A 24,813-nucleotide genomic window follows, 5' to 3' on the forward strand; every position below is an offset into this window, starting at 1 on the left:
TTGAAAAATCTGAAAAGAAAATATAAAAACTAATTCCTCTTACAGTAACATCAAAAAGAATACTTAGGAATAAACTTAACCAAGGAGGTGAAAGACGTATACGCTGAAAACTACAACACATTGCTTAAAGAAATTGAAGACAATAAATGGAAAGATATCTCATGTTCATGGATTAGAAGACTATTGTTAGGATGCTAATACTACCCAAAGTGATCTACAGGTTTAATTCAACTCTTATGAAAATTCCCAAAGTTGCATTTTTGCAGAAATAGAAAAATCCATCCTAAAATTCATAAGGAATATCCAGGGACCCCAAATAAGTAAGGTAATCTTGAAAAATAACAAAGTTGGAGGTCTCCTACTTCCTGATTTCAAAACACTTACCACATAGCTACAGCAATCAGAAACAGTGTGGTACTGACATAAAGACACACACACATATGGAGACCAATGAAAGACAATAGAGAGTCTAGAAATCAGTCATTGCATATATAGTTAAATGATTTTTGACAAGGGTGCCAAGACCAATGGGGAAAGGATAGTCTTTACAACAACTGGAAAACCAGATATCCATATGCAAAAGAATAAAGTTGGACCCTTCCTTTACACCGCATACAAAAATTAACTCAAAATGGATCAATGACCTAAATATAAGAGCTAACGCTATAAAACTTGAGAAAACATAGGGCAAAAGTTTCATGACATTGGATTTGGCAGTGATTTCTTGGATATGACACCAAAACATGGGAAACAGAAGTAAAAATACATTGGACAACACCAAAATTCAAAACTGTGCATCAAAGGACACAACCAACAGAATGAAAACATAACCTATGGAGTGAGAGAACATATTTGTAAATCATGCATCTGGTAAGAGGTTAATATCCAGAAGATATAGAGAACTAAAACGCAATAGTGAAAAACCTGAATAGACATTCCTCCAAGGAAGATATACGAGTGGCCAATAACCAGATGAAAAGATGCTGAATGTCACCAATCATGGAAATGCACATCAAAACCATAGTGAGATACTGCCTCACACCAGTTAGGTTGGCCACTATCAAAAATAAGGCAAAACAAAACAGAAAACAACAAGTGCTGACAAAGATGTGGAGAAACTGGAACCCTTGTGCACTGCTGGTGGGAATGTAAAAATGGTACAGCTGCTAATGGAAAACAGAACGGAGGTTCTTCAGAAAATTAAACATAGAATAACCGTATGATCTAGCAATCCCATGTTCATGGCAGCATTATTCACAACAGCCAAGAAGTGGAAGCAACCCAGATGTCTGTTGGTTGGTGGATGAATAAAATGTGGTGTATGCGTATGATGGAGAATTATTCAGCCTTAAGTAGGAAAGAAATTCTGACATGTGCTGCAGCATGGATAAACCTCGAGGACACTATGCTCCGTGAAATTAGCCACAGAAACACAGACATTATGTAATTTCACTTATAAGAGGTACCTAGAGTAGTCAAACTCATAGAAAATAGCATGGGCTTGTCAGGGATGGGGAGACAGGGAATGGGGAGTTACTATTTAATGGGTATAGAGTTTCAGTTCTGTAAGATGGAAAGAGTCTTGGAGATGGATGGTGGTGATGGGTGCACAATAATGTGAATGTATTTAACACTACTGAACTGTACCATTAAAAATAGGATGGTAAATTTTATATTTTGTGTATTTTATCACAATTTTTAAAAATTTGAAAATAAGAGATCAAGAGAAGGAATTGGTTTATCAAGTAAAATTCAGTGAAGGGGCGCCTGGGTGGCTCAGGTCATGATCCCAGGGTCCTGGGATCGAGCCCCGCATCGGGCTCCCTGCTCCGCGGGAAGCCTGCTTCTCCCTCTCCCGCTCCCCCTGCTTGTGTTCCTTCTCTCGCTGTCTCTCTCTCTCTGTCAATTAAATAAGTAAATAAAATCTTTAAAAAAAAATTTTTTTTAAATAAAAATTCAGTGAAAACAAGTGGGGGAGACAAAGAATATAGTGAGGTATGTCCTTTGTAAACCATCACTGTCACTGCAGAGCCTGAGTCCTGGCCTGTCCCTGACAGGGTCACCTCCCCGTGGCCTTGGGGTCAGCCTGACGGGCAGAGCGCTGGGGATACCACGAGCCCAGCAGACCTAGGCCCCGTCCCTGGCACTGCCCCCACAGGTTCTGTGCCTGGAGCCTCGTCTCTGCCCCGTTAGCTTCCACATCCGCTCAGTGGGGCCCCACCACCTGTCTTTAATGCGCGGGGCAGATTTGGTAAGCAGAGATGGCACAGGGCCGGGTGGACGATGCCTGGTCATCGCTGGGAGGAATCAGCCCCTGAAGGAGCGCCATCCTCTGCAGCGTTCTGACCACGATTTCTGTCCTTCCTCTAGGCCGGCTTGACCACTCATGGGTGAGGGATTTCTTCTCTTCCCTTGCAGCTGAGTCCCCGGAGTAAGGAAAGCTCAGCACTGTCTTTGCTGAGAACCCGCTCTGGCATCTTGTAGCTCTTATTCCAAAGCTCAGGCTTTTTCCAGTCGGACTGTTCTGAACCTTTCCATTCTACAACTCCTCAGCCCTGGTGGTACCCGCCCCATCCTGGGCAGGGACATCACCTATTTTAAGGAAAGGCCAGGCAGCTCAGCACGAGCATACCTGTGGCCACCCATCTGTCCCTTCTGAGGCAGGGCCCCCCTCACCACACCTTCAGCACGCTCTTTCCCACCGTCCCTGCTCCACTTTTTTTTTTTTTTTTTTTTTTTTGTGGCTGCCTGTTTACCAGTCTATTTCCCTTGACCTTCACGGCGAACGGGAGAGGGGTGAATATGTCTCATTCCTTATGTGGGGAAGGAACATAATTTTCCCTCTACCCTTATTACTCCCTGTAGTAAAAGATTAACAGGAGAGAAACACAAAAATTTTATAACATGTGTATCTCCTGCATACATGGCGAGACCCAGGGGAACTGAGTAACTCCCTAAATGGCCCGCACCCTCCCCTTAGATACTATCTCCAGCTAAAGACAAAAGATGTTGGGGCCCCGGGAGCCAGGTGTGGGAGGTTTGCGGGTGAAGCACAGTGAACAAGGGTAAAGTTATGCATCTCTCAGTCTTTGCCTTGGGCACTGATAGAGCTTCTAGAGATGGAGAGCCATCCCCCTCTTGCTGGAAGAGGGGTGTCTCCATTTCTGAGGTAGGAAGATAACCTCAGAAATGGAGACACCCCTTAGAAATGCAATTGACTCTTCTAAAAAGGGTCACTTCTAACAGAGCTTCTCCTGTGTTTCTTAAAAATAATCAGCCTGAAGTAATCCTCTGCCAAAGAGGCATACTCTGGGGCGACAAACTCGGCTCCCCTGCGGCTCCCTGAGTGCCCTGCTGGCCTTTCCCTCTCCTTTGGTTGCTTCCTGTTCTCCCCTCATGCTCTTGCTTCAGGGAACACGACTCCCCTCTGTGAGCATAACGCCCTCTGTCCCCCAGCCATGCCCAGCCCTCTCTGGGCCCGTGACTGCCACCTTACCGGCTTTCTCGGCAACCTAAAACACACCCACGTCATTGGTGCCGTCAACTCTTCTCAGCGCCCCTCTAAGCAAGTGGTTCCCAAAGCTCCACTTCCATCCCATTTCACACTGAGCCTCTGGAAAGATGAAGGGGCTGAGGGCCCTGTGAAATGGCGGCATGGTTGGTGCAGTGAGGGTTCCCCAAGAAGGAGACTCGAGAGGAACAGGCTCTTCTGGTCCTGCTTTCTCCCTAAATACCACTCCAGTGACCCATAAAGACAGAAGATGAGGGAGGGCAATGAAATTCTGGAAGACAGAAAATGACTTAGCAGCCTGGAGAAACCAGACACCGGAAGTCCCTGCATGGTGCAAAGCCCGCAAGCAACTAGTGACCAGTACAGCAGACGGCCAGAGAAACTCCGGACCCATGGGCCTATGAAGAGGAGGGTCAGGGAAGAAACAGCAGGAAAGGGTGAAAGTCTGTATAGGGAGCAGACACCCAGTCTCTTCTTTTCTTCCCAGCAGGGAGCAGGTGAGACACTGTCCAGAGAGGCTTGGTACTGGGGACACTGGTCCCAGCTGGGGTGGGGTTGGGCGGCACCCAGAAAATGGAGATCGAAGGAAATCCGCATGGCTGTAGATTCTGTTATCTGGAGCCCACCCCCCCCCCCCCCCCGCAGCCTGCACTGCCCAAACCTACTGATCCCCCACGCGAGGTTTGCCAACCATCAGGCTCTCTCCCTCGCACGCAGAGCCTTCATTGCCTAAATGGTGTCTGGATTCTCAACATGAAAGGCCAGTAGCCAAGGATTACCAGCGTTTGAAGAAAACCTCTAAAGAAACACACACCAAAACAAAAAGGCCAGGCAGGCAAAGATGAAAACGTAAAGCCACCACCCAATCCCATGATAATTAATACCTTCCCAAAGATGAGAGGTGGCTTCGAGCTGGAAAAGAACTTTGATGGCAAAAATAGACACAAATTCATAGAAGGACTGAGAGTTAAGTAGACTATAAAGAAAAAAACCTGGAAAAAGGAGAGAGAGAAAATGGGAAAATTAATCCAGGATACACAATACCTGAGTATTAGGAGACCAGAAAGAGAACAAGAGGGTAGAAACAAGAAGGAAACTCCCCATGGTCCAAGATGGTGAGTTTTCAGATAGAAACTCCCAGCACAGTGAATGAAAGAAGCCCACAAGTAGTGGGGTACCTGGGCGGCTCTGTTGGTTAAGCATCCGACTCTTGATTTCAGCTCAGGTCATGATCTCAGGGTCATGGGATGGAGCCCCACGTCGGGCTCTGCACTCAGCACAGAGTCTGCTTGAGATTCTCCCTCTCCCTCTGCCCAGCCCCCCACTCGTGCTCTCGCTCGCTCGCTCTCAAGTAAATCTTAAACACACACACACACACACACACACACACACACACACACACACACACACACACACACACACACACACACACACACACACACACACACACAAAATACTCTGTAACCTCAGAATCTGAGAGGAAAAGGAAGATCTCACAAGTCTCCAGAGAGGAAAGCTCAAGTCCTGAACAGAGGATGGTGGAGTCCAATGGCACTGGACTTCTCAACAAGAACGTGGGAAATAGAAAATAAGAATGCCTTTAAAGCTCTCAAGAAAACTTTCTGGAATTCTCCACTGAGCCACACTGTTAATTAAGGGTGGGAAAGAATTAGCTTCAGCAAAATGAGGGAGTTGAGGAAGAAGGGGCCATGGGATGCGGGGGCTCCGGGAAGCCCTGGGTGGCATGGCAGGACATGCCATGAGTGGAACCCAGTCCCTGGTGGTAAAAAGATACACAGGGGCGCCTGGCTGGCTCAGTCGGAAAAGCATGCAACTCTTGATCTTGGGGTCATGGGTTTGAGCCCCACGTTGGGTGTAGAGGTTACTTAAATAAATAAACTTAAAAAAACAACAAAAACAGAGGCCCCAAATGGCTGCATTTTAGGCCAAGTCACTGAGTAAGGACTTTATTATCTAACCCAATTGTACTTTCAGGCTTCCTAGAAACGTAGTCTTAACCAGTCAATCAGGAATTTTCTGCTTCGCACTGATGAGGTAATCTGTCATGTGGGCCTTTCCCCATCCCCCAGAGGAACAGGAGGTACAGGAGGTGACCTGCCTAGTAAGACTGCCACCTGAGGGAAGGTGACCTTGCCTGGAACAATCCTTTTCTTTTGCTAATAACTTCCTTGCCCCACCTGCCTTCCTGTAAAAACCTTCCATTTTGTACAGCTCCTCGGAGCATCCCCTCCATGGGCCAGATGGGATGCTGCCTGATTCATGAATCGAGTCATAAAGGCAATTAGATCTTCACATTTACTGAGTTCAGTGTTTGTTCTTTAACAGTGGTCAGGCCTGAAAGGACGCTTACAGCACTTTCGGAAAATGAGAGGCTGAATTGCTGTCAGAGCAACTTGAGCAGAGGGGGGAAAAAGCTGCAAGCAATTTTTAATTCCAAGAAAAACAGAAAAGTTGTCCAAGAAAGGAAATTAATGATGGTACACTCTGTGCCTTATCTGAGAACAGTGTTTACATAGTTCTGATGCTGGAATGAGTACGGCTCTGCCTGAAACCCTGACAGGAGTCAACGGGAGCACCGCGGGGCAGGGCAGGCGTGCGTTCGGGGCGCGGGCGGGGCGCCTGTGGCAGGACCGAGCACGGCCAGCGGGGAGCGCGGGCCTCCCGGGCGGGACGAGCGGGGCCGTGGGTGCGCAGCAACCCGCCGAGCCGCCGCTTCCCCAGCCCTCCGCAGCAGCTTGCTGTTAGGACTTGCTTTTACAGCCGAGGCGGAGAGGTTAAGTGGTTTGCCTAAAGTCACAACCCAGGCAATTGGGTTCTAAAGTCTGCGCTTTAAACCACCACGCGAGCCTGCAAGGTAGGACGCCCTCAAGAAGTAGCAGTGCGCAAGTCATCAACAATATGAAGACAGATACCAAATGCCACAGCTTAAAGGCTTAAAAGTGTTGCCTCCAGGGAGTGGAAAAGGGTAGGCAGTTTCATTGTTCTGGTAAAGCTATTTGACTTTTTACATTATGGACACATATTACTTTAAAATTTAATCAAAGAGGAGAAAAGCTAGGGCACCAGTGATTGAGAGGGAGCGGGTCTCCAGTTTGGACTGGCTTTGCCGGGCTGTGCGTTCTTTGATCCTCACCAAACCTGAGAGCGGGCATCGCCGGACGAGATGTTTCCAAGTTTCCTTCCAGCTCATAAGGCTCTGGCAGGGAACAGGACCACTTAGAGGACACTTAGAGAACAGGCACCGTGGAGAGCAAGTGAGGGCAATGCGGGGCTGGGTGGGGTGCCGCTCTGGGCCAGCCCCGAGGTGGCCTCTGTGAAGGGGCCTCCAGGTGGGCGAGTGCCCCCTGGGGATGGCCCGAGGGGGCGGGCAGGAGCGCTGTGGAGCCTTTCGGCTGAGACCCTCTGGGCGCTGCCCTGGGGAGAGGCTGCAGGGAGCAGATTAGTAGGCCCATTTGGGGTTGGGGGCAGTCCTTGGGCGAGGGTGGTGATGGCGACCAGGGTGAGGAAGGGCTGGGCCCAGGGTTCCCTTAGGAGGAGCTGTGGACAGCTGGTGCTAGCGGCCAGGATGCAAGTGTCCGGGACTCAGGAGGCTCCTCCCAAATGTCTGGTCTCCAGGGCTGCTGTGCAGCCCACCCCTCTGTCCGTGTTGCTCCTCTCAGCGCCCTCTGTGCCCACGTTGGCCCATCCTCCCTGGTCCCCCAGCAGCGGCCCTGGGTGCCTACATGGTCCTCATCCCTCGACCTGCGCTCCAGCTTCTCCTTGATTCACCTCCAGACTTTCATGCCCAGCACGCCTCCCCTTTGCGCCCCACAGCTCTAGTCTGTCCTTCCCTGTCACCAGAGTCACAGAACTAGAGCTCCCACCACGTCCCTGTCTTGCTCAAGGCGCCCAGCGCGCAGCTGCACGGCCAGCCTGGTGCTGCTCCCACTGCCAAGCCTTTGCGACTGCAGTTTCCCCGAAGCCCGTGGAACTCCTGGCGCTCCGCAGGCTGGTGACTGAGGCAGTGGACAGGAGAGGAGTGGGCAGGCGTCAGCAGATATCCGGGTCTCTGGGGGCCGGGCACCCTCCCCAGACGCCCTGAAGAGGTGGGGTGAGGCCCAGACCCCCACACCAAAAAGTGGAAGTCCTGCGGGCCTAGTGTGACTTCTCCAAGGGCCACTTGCCACGGGACTGACATCAGGGGGCGGTGCCCTCCTGGGGCCCCTGGCTGGTGTCGGCTGCCGCCAGCACATAGCGTGGGCAGGAGGGCGGCCGGGCGCCAGGCCTTGAGGAGAGGGGGGCCCGCCTTAACTTCATTAGTTTTGAGTCACTTTCACACAGATGACTCTTCTCAGTTATGTAACCATCTGTGGCCAGACCCAGGTGAGCCGTAACGATTTACCTTCACACGAGAGCCAAGGTTGCTGCGCTGAGTCACAGTGAGTCACAGGGAAACCTCATTACCCTCTAGGACCTTGGAAAGGAACCGGAAGGTGTGATCGTTCAAGTTGGCTGGGTCCTGCCGCCAGAACCAGAATATAAGCTTAGTACTGAAACCTGAACGATCTCTTGTGACTACTTTATAGACGTGTGTGTGTGTGTGTGTGTGTGTGTACATGTGTGTACGTGTGTACGTTTGCTTATTGGTATTTCTAACTTAGCTATAAAAACTATGTGTAATTTTTAAAGTCCTTTCAAAAACATTAAAAACCAACTGGTCTAAGAAACAGCAGTTCTGCAGGGCTTGATCCCAGACAGGCTGGCTCCTTCGGACACATCTGTTCTTTCCCGAGTGCCTTTGCCCGGTAGCCGGTAAAGGGTGGCGTGTTTCCCGGAGCCCCCGAGCCCCCCCAGGGATGGTGCGGAGTAGTGGGCCCTGGGCTGTGCTGCGGTCGTGAGCCCCGCTGGCCCTTCCCAAAGTGTCCAACCCCCACCAGGCCTGCAGCCTCTGCCCGGACCGTGTGTACCGTCTGCTTGCTCTCTCCCCCGCAGCTTCCTGGCCCTCATGGCTCGCGTGTTCGTGTACGGGACCCTGAAGAGAGGCCAGCCCAACCACAAGGTCCTGCTGGACCCCGCCAACGGCTGTGCCGCCTTCCGCGGCCGGGGCCGCACGCTGGAGCCTTACCCCTTGGTGATCGCCGGCGAACATAACATCCCACGTCTGCTCAACCTCCCGGGGCAAGGGCGGCTTGTGCTCGGCGAGATCTACGCCGTGGACGAGCGGATGCTGAGCTTCCTCGACGAGTTTGAGGGCTGCCCGGACATGTACCAGCGCACCCCGCTGCAGGTCACCGTCCTCGAGTGGGAAGGCGCGCGCGGGGCGCCCGAGGAGACGCCGGCCGCCGACGGGACCCTGCAGTGCTTCGTGTACAGCACGGTCACCTACGCACCCGAGTGGGTCCGCCTGCCGCACCACGACGACTACGACTTCCAGGGGGAGCACGGGCTTCGCTACAATCCGCGGGAGAACAGATGACAAGCGCGAGGGCCAGGCCTGCCCTGCTCCGCCGGGGGCTGGGGGACAGAGCCCCAACGATGAGACGCCCTCAGCCCAGTCTGCGCTCAGTGCGCCCACGTAATAATGTCCTTTGAAACAAATACTTACTTATAAAACACAATCTGTGGGAAAAGGAACAATCTCTTTTTCAGCCGCAGCTGATTTTCCCAATATTTTGACATACTGATCACAAAATTATGCCTGAAGTCTGTCTAGCCTATAGTGCTTTGTTGCTTGCTGCTTCCAGAACGCCACGGGCTTGAATAGATAGGGAAAATTCAGGATCTTAATTAATTCCCCTAAACGACATTTCAAGAACTCATGTCATATATATATATATATATATAAAATTTGTGCTTTGAAGATAACGTTTAAAATGTAGACTTCGTGTAGCAGCTAGATTTTAGCAACCCTACTGTATTGATTCTAACTTGTAGCAGCAAGAAGAATTTTTTAAACTGATTTGGGTTATCTCAGTGTAATAAAAGAACCTCAAGAAAAACACTGTGTTTGGGGTAGTTTTAGAGCATATAAAACATTAGTATGCACAGTTTCCAGATCAAGCTTATTAAAGAAGTTATTACTAAAGATGATCATATAATATTAAACTGGATGTTTTGGGAAACCAAACTTAAAAGTGTTGGTACTATTGTTGGCTTTTGGGGGGGGGAGGGGGAGGGGGCTTTACTTACTTGGTAGAAGGTTCTTTTCATTCTAATCTAGCAAAATCACAAGCCACCTCCTTACCGGCAGATGCTGCTGAACACCCCGATTTCAGATGGAAGCTCACCTGAGCCCGAGGCCCAGTGGCAAGGTGCCGTCCCTGCCTCCGAAGGGAGCAGCATTTGGGGGGTTGGGGGGGGCCTTTCAGAGAAGAACCAACACATTAGTAATTTGTTCTTCAGGCCTGCCAGAAAGCTTATAGCTTCCAAATACAAACAGCACTTGAAATAATTTTAGCAAGGCACGAAGTACCAATTACTACCCACCTCTATCTGATAATCTGTCAGCGTTGATTCAGATCAGCGCACGACTCTGCCTCTGCTTACTTACCAGCAAAGTATGAAATGTATTCCAAGAATTTCAGAAGCAGTGAAAATGCAGCTGCTGATCCTTAGTAACCTCGTTCTCCGCTGGGAGAGCTCCCTCGCTCTTCCACTTAATGGTAGCCTGTGATCACTAACTGCATCTGGCATAAAAACAGGATCAGTATTTTTAGCCCTATTTTCTTAATTGGAAACTTGCTTCACAAAAACACAAAAAGGCAAGGATGGGTATCAACTGATGGGCTTGTGGCAGCCACACCCACCACTCCTGGGGTGAGAGAGCCCCAGCAAAGCCTGGGGGACGGGGAGGGGGGCCGCCCCCCAGGTCCATGGGCCCCGCACTCCCCCGTGGGAGCTGCGCAGGAGGGATTTCCAAACTCCCCAGCGGCGGCCGGCCCCGGGGCCCCATGCGGGCTTTCGGAAGTTCAGAATAGCCGCAAATGGGAACGAGGTCCTCAACCAGGAAGCAGCAGGGAAACAGATTATTAAGGTGGTAAATGATAATTCAATGAGACGAAGGCGAAGAACTGGGATTTACAGAAAGTTTTTTAAAGGATCACAATGGAACGCTAGTATTTCAAGGCTACTGGCACAGCCAGTAGCCTCTTATATACATTGTCTTCATTCAAAAAAAGGGCAAACTAATATTTAGACAAATGCTCAGCTTTATTGATTTAATTTTGACACTAGGAAATCTCACAGCAGAAGTACAAATCATATGTACAAGTATTTATATCAATAAAAATTTCCATTGGTGATTTTTTGGCAGATTGTTGGTTTTGACTATATGTGGAATAAATATGACCATGTAAAATCTGCTGCACAGGGGTGTTCTTGCAAAATGCTTGAATAAATTGAGTGTGAAAGAATAATAATACAAATGGCTAATTAAATTGGGTGACGACTGAAAGGCTATAAATACTTCATTCCAGTTCCACGAGCAGATCTCCTTCTCCAACTGTGTCTCCAGCTTTACAATGCACTGATTTCACCTTGAATTAAAAAAAAAGAAAGAAAAAAAGAAGAAGGGAGAGTCAGAATTATTAACTAGACCATGAGGGAGCCATCTTGTCACCCGTGTCTGGAAATGAAGAGACATTCCTTCACGGGGCGGGGAAGCTACATGGCGCCCTAGAAGCCAGACGCACTGACGCTCCGTGAGCCCGCAACAGCCAGCCCTCCCAAGCTCTTCGGCGGCTTCAGGCGGTAGAAAGGTCTCTGAGAGTTACTGGTATACTTAGTGTTCAAACACAAAAACAAAACCACCACACAATTATACAAGCATCAGAAAAGAGACTCCTAATTAAGAGGAGAAAGTCCTTAGCCTGAGATCATAAACTTCCTTCTGAAGGGATAGGAAGTGCTGCGGAGCTGTGTGGCCGTGTGGACTCGGTGGCCTGACGTGGAGCAGGCACTGAGCCCCCGCCCCCCGCCCCGCGCCACTGTACCCTCACGGTCTGTGGATTTATCTCGGCTCTAGTCAGGTTTTGCTTTCCCGATTTTGTATTCTGCTTTCAAATGGGCGGGCCGTATAGAGTGGAGAAGAGGCAGTCTTCTGACTTGTTGGGAGGTTCTTGCTTGGGCGTGAAGACAGATGGCGGGCTCGACCTTCCTGGGCATCTGGGCACCCGGCAAACGGGAAGAACGTCCCCGACACCGGGTTCGGTGCCCTGGCCTGCGTCCCCACGGCTCCGCTAGGAACTGGAAGGCCAGAAGGGTCCTTCTCTCTTGAATTCCGGCCCCGGAGCCCTCAGAACCCCGTGAACCGATGCAGTGACTATTTCAAAGGCCTGGGGGTGCCACTGGCCCTGAGTGGCTGCCCATTCTGGTCTGGGGCCTCCGATGTTTGCAGAGGACGCATCTTGCATGCTGTGATGATGACATGGAGGACCGGCGTCCATTGTGAATTTTCTCCGGGAGGAAAAATGGCTCTCCAGATAAGAACTGCCCGTCCCGAGGCTCGCCAGGGCCTGCTCCTCTGTGCTGGGGCTCCGGCCACTCCTGGGGCGCAGAAGGAAATGGGATGGGCAGGAAGGACTCCAGCTGATAGCGGTCAGGCCAAAGTACAGGTTGACCCGGAGCCCATCAACGCCCTGAAAGCGGCTCTGGGCCGCCGATGGCCAGGGATCGGCTGAGCCTCCGGAGACATGAGACCCAGAAGCCACCATGAGACCACAGGGACCCCGAACACACTGACAGACGAGGGTTCCGCGCTCCTTCGGGGAGCTAAGGCCGCGTTCATTTTTGTGTTAGTACCTCAGTCCAGCAACAGGGGCCCTCGGCATGCATCGGACATATATATATGTTCTGGGTCCCTCCAAATGAGGCCAAGTTCCCATCACGCCCGGACATTTCATGACACTAAGGCAGCAGAAATGTTAAATAATCCCACGGAGCAAAACCAACAATTTCTACAAGAACAAAGACCATTTGGGGTGCACTTTTAGGAAAAGAATCAGATGTAGGAGGCAGGATTCCCCAGTCGTGCCCTTATCTCCCCAACACCCTTCCAGCCGGCCTAGCCAGCTCCAGGCCCGCCCGCCCGCAACTGGGCCTCTGTGTCTCTCTGATGCAAGTGACAGTGTGGGCCGGCAGTGCCCCTCTGCCAGGGCACCCATGTCCCCCGGCCTCGATCTCCGCTTCCCACGGCGCAGGCCATGGCAGCCTCTGCCCTCTCCTTGCCCCACCCCACCCTGCCTCGCTCCAGGATGTGGGCCCCCCCAAACCAAACCGTCCTTCAGAAAAGGCTCCCTCTGCTACGGGTGGCATCTTTGCAGAAGCAGGAAGAATAATGAAGTTGTTATTAAAAGGACTTTTCTATTTTCCTCAAGGAGAAAATACATGTGAGAAGTTTTACTCTTAATCAGTTTCAGGGCAAATACAATTCCATTTTTTTTTTTTCTCCCTAAATCATTATGTCCCACATGTGTACATGGGGCTTTCAGCTCCTCTTGATCTAAAATTGAATTGTTCTCTTTGTGGAGAGTTGAAGAGTTACATTAATTCTTGCAATCTCTAAAACAGTTCCTGCCATGTCACCTAAGTCTCAGATGACTGCCTCCGAGACAGATGTAAACATTAAAAATTAAAGACACTTTAATTCGAAAGACATTAAGGTGAAGAACAATTGTTCTTTGACTACCTGCACGTCAGACAGACTCTCCATGAGGCTGGGACACACGGGTGCCAGGCGGAAAGAGCACGCAATCTTAATGTCCTGCTCTGCGGGAGCGAGGAGCCGGCAGGGGTCACCTCCATGGTCCCTTCCAGGCCCAACCATCCAAGATCCAAAGGTGGAGGTTCTGCTTCCTGTCACAGAGCTGGCAAGGGCTGGGGGGAACTCGGGGACATACCTTGCCAGTTTTCCCAGCTGTCATACTGTTCTGCATTTTCATGGCTTCAATCACACAAATTTCCTGACCTTCTGCTACCTGGAAAAATGAACAGAAAAAAGACAAGTTTTAAAATCCTTCTGATTTTGCACCACCACCACTCAGGGGCGAAGCCATCAAGAGATTCTTTGTCAAATGCTCTGAAATTTGACCCGAACAGCAGCAACCTCTAATACTTCATGTTCCAAGTGAATCTTTGGGGGGCAGCAGAGAAGGGCCATTCCCTCTGTCTTCACCAAGTGCCACAGAGATGTGGCCAAAATGGAATGTTTTCCTCTTCTGTGCAATGTCCAGATTTGGCACATCTCTACAGACGGGAAGACCTGTGGTTTCTGGGGGCTGGAAAGAAGAGAGGAGTGGTTGCTGATGCACACAGGGTTTCTTCTGAGCGGGGAGGAAGTGTTCTAGATTGACGAGGGGGATGGCTGCACAACAAATTCCGGGAATAGACGAGAACCACTAAATGCGCACGGTAAGGGGCCGACCTGCACTGGACGTGAACTTTATCTCCACAAGGCTGTCACCCAAAACTGGAGTGTGTCCGGCAGCAGCCTTGGGGAGCTGGGAAGAGCAGCCAGCCAGGGAGACCACTGTCTCAACCTCTGAGACACATGCTAAGTAACAACAAGGTGGCTTCTGGAAGGTGCCTTCCGACGTGGGGAACGACTGCTAGCAGCCTGCCCGGTCCTCGCGTGGAGGCCGGTGGCTCCCAAGGGCACTGGCTCAAGCTCCGCCCGCCTTCACTGGGAGGGGGGATCCACGCGGGGCTGGGAATGAGCTCCCGGGGTGAAGCCGCTCTATATACTCTTTCCATTGCCCTTGATGGGTTAGCACCGAGGAGCTGGGCCCGATTCTCCTCTCTCTGTGAAAAGGGCCTCCCAGTCTTCGACACGGTAAAGCTGAGTTTCCTCGGGCAACTGGCTGGCTATTCTGGGGTGCTGGTGGACATACTGGTGGGGGGCTCCCGGACCTTCCCGGGCTCACACCAGTGCGGCTGTGCTGGCCCAGAGTCGCAGAAGTGCCCGGAGAGTATTCTTCCCCACACTCCCCAGATGATGCCCGCTCCCTCCCGGCCCCCCGCGCGGCACAAGCTGTCTTGCTGGCAGTCGGGGCTGCCTGCGCCCCGCGCCTTCCTTCCCTCCGCTGATCAGGTGGTGGGCTGCCTTTTCCTGGCACAGAAATCTAGGAAGAGAGGGGATGCCAAAGCCTCGGTGCTGGCACAGAGGAGAGACGCTGTGCTGGGGAGCTGGGCTCTGCAGCTTCGTGCTCCCTGCCCGCTTGGATGCATTTGCCCCCCGGCAGCTGCATTCCATGGAGAGTGAAGGGTCCGCACGCGAGAACTGCTCTTCGCAAGGACAGCGGGCAGGGCGTCAGCACAGCTACACCCTCAAGTCATCCCTTCAGGGCAGGCAGGGACCCCGCGAGACTGGAGAAGGGCAAGGCCCCCGGGGCCGCACCTGCCAAGCAGCTACCCCCTGCCCCCCGAAAACGCAGCCAGACCTGCAGCATGCTCGCTCAGAGGCCGAGGGGCCAGAGCGTCCCGCCCAGGCCCCAGCGGGCATCTGGAAATGGATCTGAAACTCAACGTGACAGAATCGAAGTTCTCTCCACAGAGCAGTCATCGGCTCACCACCTCTGGGTTCTGGTAGCTCCCTGCCTCCGGGTGGACGAGTGCCCATGGCGGGGACCTGGGTGAGCTTGGTCCCCGGCCCCCACCCAGCCGGGCTTCCCCTGCTGTTGCCTGAAAGCCCATCCCCGGCCTGGTGGGCTTCTAGGGGGTGGGGGGGGGGGGGCACAACCTACCCCCTCTGCGGCAGGTTTGACGCCCTCAGCTGCTCAGCCCACAGCTCAGAATTTGCAGGCCAGACAGAGCGCCCCTCACTGGTTCTTTATGGGATCTTCAAGTAAGCGGATTCACAGTTAATGCAAATAGGAGAAAGAAATGAACCCGGGAGATTGCCAGTGGTCACAGCAAAGGCGCACAGGCCACCCTGACAAGGATGCCACAGGGCCCACGCTGGAGGGCGGCGGAGCCTGGGCCATGACTCCACACAAGGCTCCAGCTGGCCACGCCAGTGCGGAGATCAGGGCCCGCGGGAGACTGGCCACAAGTTCACGGGGCTCTGCTCCCGTTGCCCGCTGGCTGTCCCTCCTGGCTGGCTCTGGGGGCTCGTATCCTGCCTGATTCCCTGGTGACTCAAGTGGCAGGGCCCCAATCACACTACTCAGAAAAACAAAACCTCTCATTCAGACAGAGGTAATCAGCAGAGGTGGGAAAGTCCCAAAGTTAAAATATTCTCTTCTTTTTTATTGGGTCACTCTGGCAATTTGACTAAACGGACTTCAGAGAAGGCGCCTCTGGGATTCACAGGGGCCGCCCGGCAGCACTGCCCTGAATCTACGTCCGATCCTCGATCCTCACAGCTCCAGCCTCCTGGCCCCCTCCTGGCCCCCTCCCTTGGTCTGCAGGTCTCCATTTCCACTCCAGTCTGGATGGAACTTCGATTCACTGCTCCCTCTCTGCTCACTTAGGCAATGAGTTTTATGGTCTGTTTTCACTCATTCATCCCTAGAAGAGAAAGAACTCTTGGAAGTTGTTCCTTGAAACCCCACAAAATAGGGAAGGACGTCTTGGTCAGCAGAATCGTGTTACACGCACACATGGACCTGATCTAAATTCACACTCTTTCATCCCTCAACAATCCCAGCCAGAGGAGCTCCGAGACGGCGGGCTGCACTGTCACGGGTGCTCTGCCCGGGGTTGTGTGTCCCCCCTCCCCATGTCCCCCTCGATCGCGGAGCCTGGGGTGCACCTGCAGGGCTCGGAAGGTCATGGGGACACCTTCCACGTTTCCCGGGTGCTCGTGGGCAGGCAGCGCCGGGACAGCTCGCATGGGAGGGCACGGCCACCGAGGGCTTTGCGCGCACACTTCTCTAACACTTTTGTGCATCATCTGATAAAGGCTCACTGATTGTGACAGGAGGTCTCCAACATTGGGCTTACAAAATGGTCACAAGCCTCACAAGTCGTTTTGATAAACCTAGTCAGCCTGATGTACTTCCCTGCTCCCTGTCTAATTGGTGTAAAGTTTGGAGGCCCGAGTCCTGTATCTTTCATCCGGCTTATTGCGTCCTCTCCTTTGACATGGGGTCAAGGTTCACATTCGCATCCGATTATCAGAGCGCACTCATTAAGCAAGGGCCTGCCTCGCTCCAAAATGAGTAAGCTGGAGAGAAAACCCGGCCCATTTACTCAGCAGATTTTCGCATGTTTAGGAGGCTGCATGTCGCCCGGCAGTGCTCCGTGCTGAAGAGTTTCAGACATCTCCAGCTGATGATTAATTGTGAGTGATGGGAAATAAAATCCAGTCAAGCCAGCTGCTTGCCATGGTCGGCAAAATGACTCTAATGGATATAGGCTGCCAATTTTCCAGTTTTACCGGCAAGGCTTCCAAGTGTAATTAAGGGAAGGTATAAATGATATGGAAATCTATCAAGTCCCGCTTATTTTCAGAGGACTCCCCCAGAGACTTTTATCTTCAAGCTTGGAGTATGCTTTGTTGTGCTAATGATTTAAACCCCTTCTTATTTCTGATTAAAGCCCCCAATATCCTTCTACCAAGTTCGCCTCACTCCTTCCCCAAAGATGAAAAGGCCCAGAACCTTCTCCTGCACACGTCCCTCTTGGAAAGCACGCTAAGACTGCGACACGCTTGGCAACTTGTATCATTCAGACTGCGAATGCACGAAGAAAGCTCAAAGAAAGCGCAGGGAGAGAACGAGCAGAGAGGGGGGAAAAAAGACCTCCACCAAACATAAAAGGAAGCCCCCAAAAGTCCAGACTTAAAAGCTGTGCTCGAGAGCAGACATTCATCAGAAGGTGGTGTAGCTCACTAATGTTATTTGATTTGGAATAAAAGCATGAAAATGATGGCAAAGGCCTAAAATTGGAGATGTAAAGGCTGACTGCACAGTATTCCATTTCTCAATTTCATCCTTCAGAGCCACAAAATGGGGGTGACACAGTGATGGGATGAGGTTTACAGTAACAGCTGTGCTCTTCCCACACAGGGGAGGCCCTTCTAATGGGCGAAGGTCTGTTTTGAACAGACGGGGAGTAACAAAACAAGGTTCCCTATTAAGAGTGTGCAGTCCTATTTCTGATGAAGAAAATGAGTATGGGAGTCAGATTTCCTCAAAAATGGCCCCTATACCCTCTTTTGTCGTCCCAAACCAGGGCTGTTTTAGAGGGGTTATCCTTCCGGTGGCGGGAAGCGGACAGAATGTCACGGGGGGCTTCCCCCCAACCCCCGCCAGCCCACTTCTCCAGCAACTGTAAAGAACACACAGGAAACAGTGCCAGTGGCATATGGCTTTCTACTGCGCTAAACATTCACACAAAAGACAGGTTCATCCGTCATCGCGGTATCTGGATAAAAAATTAGCTCCTGATGGATGGTATTTGGAGCTTACCTGCTGCTAGTACATTACGAGAGAAACACAGGTTTTGAAACCCACATGACATTAGAGAGTGCAGACCATGAAATGCGACACGTGCAGGCGCACATAATGTACGCCAGATTATACAAAATAATAAATAAGCTATTTAAACCCTCTGCCTAAAATTGGGCCCGCTGCAAGGAACCCTGGGTCACTTCTACACAGGCCAATTAATGCACAGCATCTGCTGTATCGAAGCAGGGCATGAAGCACTTCCGAATGATTTCAGCAATTAAAAGAAAACTGTTTCCTGCCTGTTCAGACAGCAACTGTTTCAATGCAAGAGTGAGCACCAAATCACTGTGTGCAGCTGAAAAATTAAGTCCCCTTTTTGGGGAAGAGGGGTGGGTGGGAGGAAAAATTTTTATGGAAAAGGGAGCCTTCTTTTGTTGTCCTACGTTCTGTGTTTTTCTGCCAAATTAGACAGAAGGCTCGGAGGGCTTCCCGGCCCGCCACAGTCCCCCCTTCTGCTGCACCGGGCCACCCGAAAGCACGGATCAATATCAACCCTGCTGACGACGCCACAAAAGTGAAAATCCTTCAATTACATTTTTAAAGGCTGTTCTACTTAGAACACAGGTGCCTGAATGCAATGCATTTTACGGCCCTTAGATCTGAAGGAAGACACAGTTAACAGCCATGAGAAGAAGGCCTCTCAGATTTGGTTAAAAGGCACTGCTAGGATCTGATTATAATAACTTCCTCTTTCTGAGCCTGTAAGATAGGCTGGTAAATACCCCTGATGTTTCCCGAAGAAGAAGAAATGTGCATTCACATCCCAAAATCTTCATGCAGAGGGAGGGAGAAAGACCCCGGGAGACCGTCTAGTATTTAAGCAGTGACGGTGGAAGGAACCACCGTCAAATTACAAAGAAAGAGGACCCCGGAGACAGAAATGCCACCAAACCCCTTATCTGCAGTCTGAGGCCTCCGGCAATGGGCTTGTGCGCACGCCTCGGCATCCCTGCCTACCCCACGCTGGCCCAGCTGGCCCAGCTCCCCCGGCTGCCCGGAGCCACCTCCCTGACTTTGTGCAGTGGGCGACCAAGCAGGGAGCGAATACGGAGTCGTGGCCGATACAAGTCCAGTTTTCCTTAAAATGAAAAACATTTCTCCCTCCTGCCCTCGAAGTTAGCCAGGAACTGGAGCCAAAGCCCCTAGAGTGAGAGAAAAACTCACAGTATCTTTAAGAGATCAGTCTGGATCCTCTATCTCTGTGAAGTATGCGGTCTTCAAGTACTCAGTAACTCCATGTTTTTGTTTTTTGTTGTTTTGATTTTTTTTTTTTTTAAGCAAAGGGGTGAGGAAAGATCTTTTGAATCTTGGTAAGGTTGCAAACTGCCATCTTCAAAAACGGTTAAGACCAGGATAACATAGCCTCTAATCCCAAGCAGATCATTTCTTGAAAAATAAAATCAAATGCCAAACTTACAGGAGACTCGCCTGCAACATTTAACTTACTGATGAATCTGTAAAAATAGTTTTTCTTATACTGGTCATTATCTTAAGTTAAATTGTAAAAATTCTCAAATTGTTACCTCCAACAAAAGTTAACCCTAACACTGAAAAATGAATGTTATCTGGAAAAGACAAAAGGGCCAATTTCCAGGTAGCGATCACCTCTGAAGAAGGCAGGACAGGAATTTGATCAGGGAGGGACCCCAGGGCAAGTTCACCATATAAGCAACGTTTTATTGTTAAGTACATTCGGAAGCAAATATGGTAAAGATGAGCAGAGAGCATCTGAGCACGAGCATTATTCTCTGGACCTTTATGTGTGTAATGTTTTGTAATCTGAAGTTTCAAAATGTGAAATAATGAATGCATAGATTTATACATGCTTTGGAATACAATCTGAGGTTTGGGTGGAAAACTGGCATCTTGTCAAATAAACTGCTATCAAATATGAAAATTTAATTAGTGTAATGATTTTAGGATTGTAAATCAAGGTATCCATAAACTGGAATATGGATCCGTCAGGCCAGGTGCTTGGCCGGGAAAGGATGCCGTCGTGGGTACTGGGCCGTACGAGGTACGCAGGTCCCTGCCAGACAAACCCAGGTCAGGAGGGACCATTCCAACGCTTCTCATCCAGATACCTGAGAGCAGCGAAGGAGGCTTCAAATCTGTTTCTTCAAGACTTAAAAACCAGAGGTCTCTTGCCAAGTTTATTTGCAAATTCCCCAGGATCGGGTGTGGGCTCAATTACAGAAGTTTGGGGGCAAAGGGGTGGTGTGAACACCATGATCTGAAACGGTGCACCTGGATCTCAGGATCACTGGCCTTCCCACTGTTCGGGAGACTTCCCCTAGACGCGCTGAAAGAGCACACCCAAGGAGGACAAACATTAGGGTGAAATCTGGGTGGTACTCCTATTAACGATTACAAATTTTATGTTCTCATGGGTGCACTTGATAGGATTCCATTTTCTGCCCAAAACACCATGCACGAGAACAACAGTCCCAAACACCTACTCCCCCTTCTGCCAAAGGCCGGTTCCATTACGCAGCGGATCTCCCCCATCCTGGCCCCACAAAAATACTCCCAGGCCTGCCTCACTGGCACTGAACAGGCTATTTGGCAAGAAAAGCAGCAACAGGTACTCACTGCCAATCTAGGATTTGACCTGGTCTCACAAGTGATAATTACAAAAGAAAGCCACATAAATGGGGACACCGCCCACTCCTGGTTCCTGTCTCAGTTGTTACTGTATTGAATAGGATGGATATTTCTGTAACAAATCTGAGAGGTCTGCTGAATTGGAAGCTCACTCAGAAGAAATCCTGATTCACTGCAACAGTAAAACCTCCCCTTGGGTTGCCTTATTTTTTATTTTTATTTTGTGCTTTGTTTCTGGTATCAAAGGGCTAACAAAACAACTGTGCCCCGAATGACTTTATTTTAGGCTTCGGAGTCAAAATGGAAACTGTGTGACATTTTGGCAGCTCTCGGCCTAAAGCTGGCCGGTACGCTCTGCCCTTATTCTGAGAGAATGTGTGTTTCTAATATTTTTGTTCAAGAGTATCATAAAGGTAGGCATTTTAAAAATTAAAACAAATTATAAAAAAATGCTGTCTTGGATTAAAGGGCCCTCAGTTTAGGATGGTGCTAAATATACAAAAAATAGGTATTTTTCCAACCGAAATGAGAATCAGTCATGAAAGTATTTTCAGAGGGTGGATTACAAAAAAACAAAACAAACAAACAAAAAGGCCCAACAGACTAAAGGCATATCAAAGTCATTCTATCAACTGTTTTCTGAATTAAATGGGTGACTCCTGACTTTCCATAATCCACTCCTACCTTGTTTATTATTGGGTTTGTTTGTATGCATTTGACTGTTGACCAGAATCCACCTCCCCACATGTACAAAAAGGCTATTGTACAATCATTTAAAAAAATGATTTTACTGCCACATTTAATGTCAAATACTATGTAACAGACATTGAAAGACATCAGAAACTTTTGCTGTATGAATCCAAAAAAACACAGCCTCTGTGCTCAGGGAGGGGAAAGACTTTCCCACAGGAAGCTGAGTGCATTTATTACTTCTGAACAGCCACCCCACATCATTTTGCCCTGAGGTGCTGTTTTTTTTTTTAACTTCATTAAGACGTTTTACTTCACAAAACAGATTTATTATTTATTATTTATGTGATGCTTTGGTGGAACACATTATTGCCAGGCCCACCATTCTAAGATCTGTCAGGCTTTACTTAACCTAAATATAAAAATTACAGATTACTGAAATTTAAACTATTATTAAAAAAACACATTTCAAAGAATAAGAGAATAGTTATAGGCCCCCATTTGTCTCTTAGGTCCTGTTTTCCTTGAAAACACACAGAGATGATTGATTCCATTATCTTTCTACTGATAAAAGTAGAACTTGGGCTCAGCTATTGTTAGTACTAAGCACAACACAACATGCCCTGCAGTGCTAAAATAATTTAAAACCACAAAACTTAAAAGTTACCAGTATTCTTTTCTCATAATGGCCTCAAGTAAGTGCTCTGCCTTTGGTCAAAGGAGAGTTTCTTGGGTTTTAATTACACAAGGCAGATCTAATTATAGAAGTTGCTGTTAAGAGTCCACAATGAAACTTCTCCCCCTGCATTTGGTGACGGTATTAGCGGTCTGGGACACTTTTCGCAAATAATAACTCAAGAGAAAATTCCGTTTTATCAAAACACAATGGCACAGAATAAGAAAGGAAGTTGTGCAGGGAACAAAAGTGGCAGTGGGAAACTGGAGAGAAGAATTAAAGAAAGCACGCGCTCTCTTTGACCAGCCTAGGCACCAGCGTGCGAAGAGCATGCATTTCTGGGTAAGGCGAACAACACAGACCTTAGGAGCCAGTTTGCTCCTAAGGGGTATACCCCCCATATCTGACTTAAAAGGACTACATAAAATAGAGGTCCCATTATGCCACAGTAACATATTCTTAACAGTTAGTTCTCAAATTAAACCCTTCTCCAATACCCACATGTAATTATTGGTGGTGGTTTTCAATATCTGAGCTATCCCAATGAACCAACGACTAATACCACATTGTTCCAATTTACTAAATGCCTTGCTTTCCCACATTAAATTATTAGCCAGGAAATGGAAAGTATGAAGGCTAAACCCCCCCTGGTGTCTGGAGAAGCTAGACCAGGAGAAAGCAGTTGCTGGAAACAAGGAGGCTGCACCCTCCCAGTTCGCTGCCTCAGGAGTGGCTCGGGGGAGGCTGGTGCCAAGGGAGGCTCCAGATCACAATCTGAGACCCTCCAGCCTCCCTTCGGGTTTTGACGCAGGTGTTGGAAAAGTAAGGACTTCAGTTACACACTTATACAGTTTTTAAGTGCAAATGTGATTTTATAATTAAAGCCACACAATTAGGACTGACGCTCAGGATGGCAGCCTATGTAGCCTCTAGAAAAGGCTTAAGAAGAAAAGTGGGAAAATAAACAAAATAACCCACCACGTTATTTACCAACCTATGCGTCTAGTTGCTAGATTCCACAGACTGCTCTGATGATGCAGTGTGAGCATGTCGGATTGATTTATTTATTTTAGGGAGAGAGAAAGTGCGCCCGCGCACGCAGGAAGAGGGGCAGAGGACGAGGGAGGGAACCCTCAAGCAAACTCCCTGCTGAGCAAGGACCTGGGGGTGGGGCTCGATCCCACGACCCCAGACCATGACCTGAGCCAAAACCAAGTGCCCGCCGCTCAACAGAGCCACCCCAGCACCCCAAGTGTAGGCATTTCTACGAGATTTTTTATCTGAGGAGAGTGGACACACAGATTACATTAGTTTCAGGTGTACAACATAGTGATTTGACGTCTTGATGTAGTCATTCTTAACGTCAAGGCCACTGGGCCGTCATCTTACGACCCCAACCCTTTAGAAAGAAGATACACAATATTCAACACACATATGTAATTTCTATGTATCACTTCTCCCAAATCCTTAAGACTGTCTTTTCTGGTTTTTGTTTTTTTAAAGATTTTATGTATTTGAGAGAGAGCGGGAACACAAGCAGGGGAGCGGCAAAGGGAGAGAGAGAAGAGGGCTCCCTGACGAGGAGGGAGCCCAATGCCGGGCCTCCACACAGGACTCGATCCCAGGACCCTGGAATCACAGCCTGAGCTGAAGGCAGACACCTAACCGACTGAACCTCTCTTAATGAGCACTTTCTTCTAGGAATGTCAATGCCGTCAAAGTAAAGATGACAATTCATGGCTACTGAGCCTCCTCTATGCTTTTCTAGAAAAGCAGGCAGAGTTCCATTTCCGTATCCTCAGGTAAAAGCAATTGCTAAGTCAGTTCTCCAACTTCACTTACCAATTTCAGGACTAATCATTTAAACTGAAGCTGATCATTTTTTCTTTCTTTTTTTTTTTTTTTAAAGATTTTATTTATTTATTTGAGAGAGAGAGAATGAGAGAGAGAGAGCACGAAAGGGAAGAGGGTCAGAGGGAGAAGCAGACTCCCCGCTGAGCAGGGAGCCCGATGCGGGACTCGATCCCGGGACTCCAGGATCATGACCTGAGCCGAAGGCAGTCGCTTAACCAACTGAGCCACCCAGGTGCCCTGATCATTTTTTCTTAATTTTCATTTATTGTAAGTATCTTTCTAGGAGCCAGTGCCAACTACATGAGTTCTTCTCAACATTATTTTACTTATGTTAATACGGAAGTACAAAAGCAGTTTTAATGCCCCTTTACAGGAAAATGTGTAAACTCCTGTGACTTACCGAGATACAAAATGGAATCACCATACCATCCACTGAAGATGATCACGTTTGGCCATTATTTTCCAGCATGTAAATAAAAATACTAGTATTTAAGTATCCCCTAGAAATCTGGTTGCATCTTTGTTTTCTTCTTATTTTTGCTGCAAATCAATAGAGATTTTTATCCATGCTCTATGAAATGCATGTATCCCACCAATTTGTCCATAGCATGTTATTGTGAGACTGAACATGTGAGGAAATATTAATCTAGCTTTGATTTGTGCCTTACCGTCACAAGGTCGAGATGAAAAGCTTTAAACTGTGATCCTCAATTATATGTATCAAGTTAACGGAAGGGCTCTGGTACTGCACGGTTTATGGAATTAACTTTCCTTAGTTCCCTTCCCATTTCCTCCAGAAGTTATACAGAAAAGTTCCCCCATTAAAGGGCTATTTCTTGGTATCAGTTCTTTAAGGCTGCTCAAAGCCCACAAAGCTAGAAAGTACATAGAAATTTTAAATACAATACTTCCAAAATACTAAATCTGCCAATTAACAGAATGAATCTGGCCTTATTTCTCTTCTAGTCCCAGGTCTCTGGGAGGGGAGGCACTCAAGAGAGCTGGTTAACTAACCCACTTCAAATGTG

At 49.1% G+C, this 24,813-nt stretch overlaps 2 protein-coding genes across 15 annotated transcripts in view; one reads left to right on the forward strand and one right to left on the reverse strand.

Annotated features, from left to right (window-relative positions):
• GGACT (gamma-glutamylamine cyclotransferase) overlaps positions 1 to 9,348 on the forward strand; it is a 48,230-nt gene extending 38,882 nt beyond the window's left edge. For 5 of the 10 annotated variants that reach the window (XM_027588132.2, XM_027588131.2, XM_027588133.2 and 2 more), the window contains one exon: positions 8,504 to 9,348. In XM_027588132.2, the coding sequence (XP_027443933.1) occupies positions 8,504 to 8,987 (484 nt within the window). In that variant the 3' untranslated portion in view covers positions 8,988 to 9,348. Of the gene's footprint in view, positions 1 to 6,202; positions 6,387 to 6,414; positions 6,498 to 8,136; positions 8,324 to 8,503 lie in introns of those variants that run through there. The other 5 variants (XM_027588140.2, XM_027588134.2, XM_027588138.2 and 2 more) reach the window with 5 other exon arrangements.
• A 12-nt stretch (positions 9,349 to 9,360) lies between these two features.
• PCCA (propionyl-CoA carboxylase subunit alpha) overlaps positions 9,361 to 24,813 on the reverse strand; it is a 394,205-nt gene continuing 378,752 nt past the window's right edge. For 3 of the 5 annotated variants that reach the window (XM_035726502.1, XM_035726503.1, XM_035726504.1), the window contains 2 exons: positions 13,408 to 13,485; positions 9,362 to 11,046 (listed from right to left, as the gene is read on the reverse strand). In XM_035726502.1, coding sequence (XP_035582395.1) covers positions 10,978 to 11,046; positions 13,408 to 13,485 — 147 coding nt within the window. In that variant the 3' untranslated portion in view covers positions 9,362 to 10,977. Of the gene's footprint in view, positions 11,047 to 13,407; positions 13,486 to 24,813 lie in introns of all 5 variants that reach the window. The other 2 variants (XM_027588123.2, XM_035726501.1) reach the window with 2 other exon arrangements.

The sequence above is a fragment of the Zalophus californianus genome, chromosome 3, assembly GCF_009762305.2.
Source record: "Zalophus californianus isolate mZalCal1 chromosome 3, mZalCal1.pri.v2, whole genome shotgun sequence".
NCBI lineage: Eukaryota > Metazoa > Chordata > Mammalia > Carnivora > Otariidae > Zalophus > Zalophus californianus.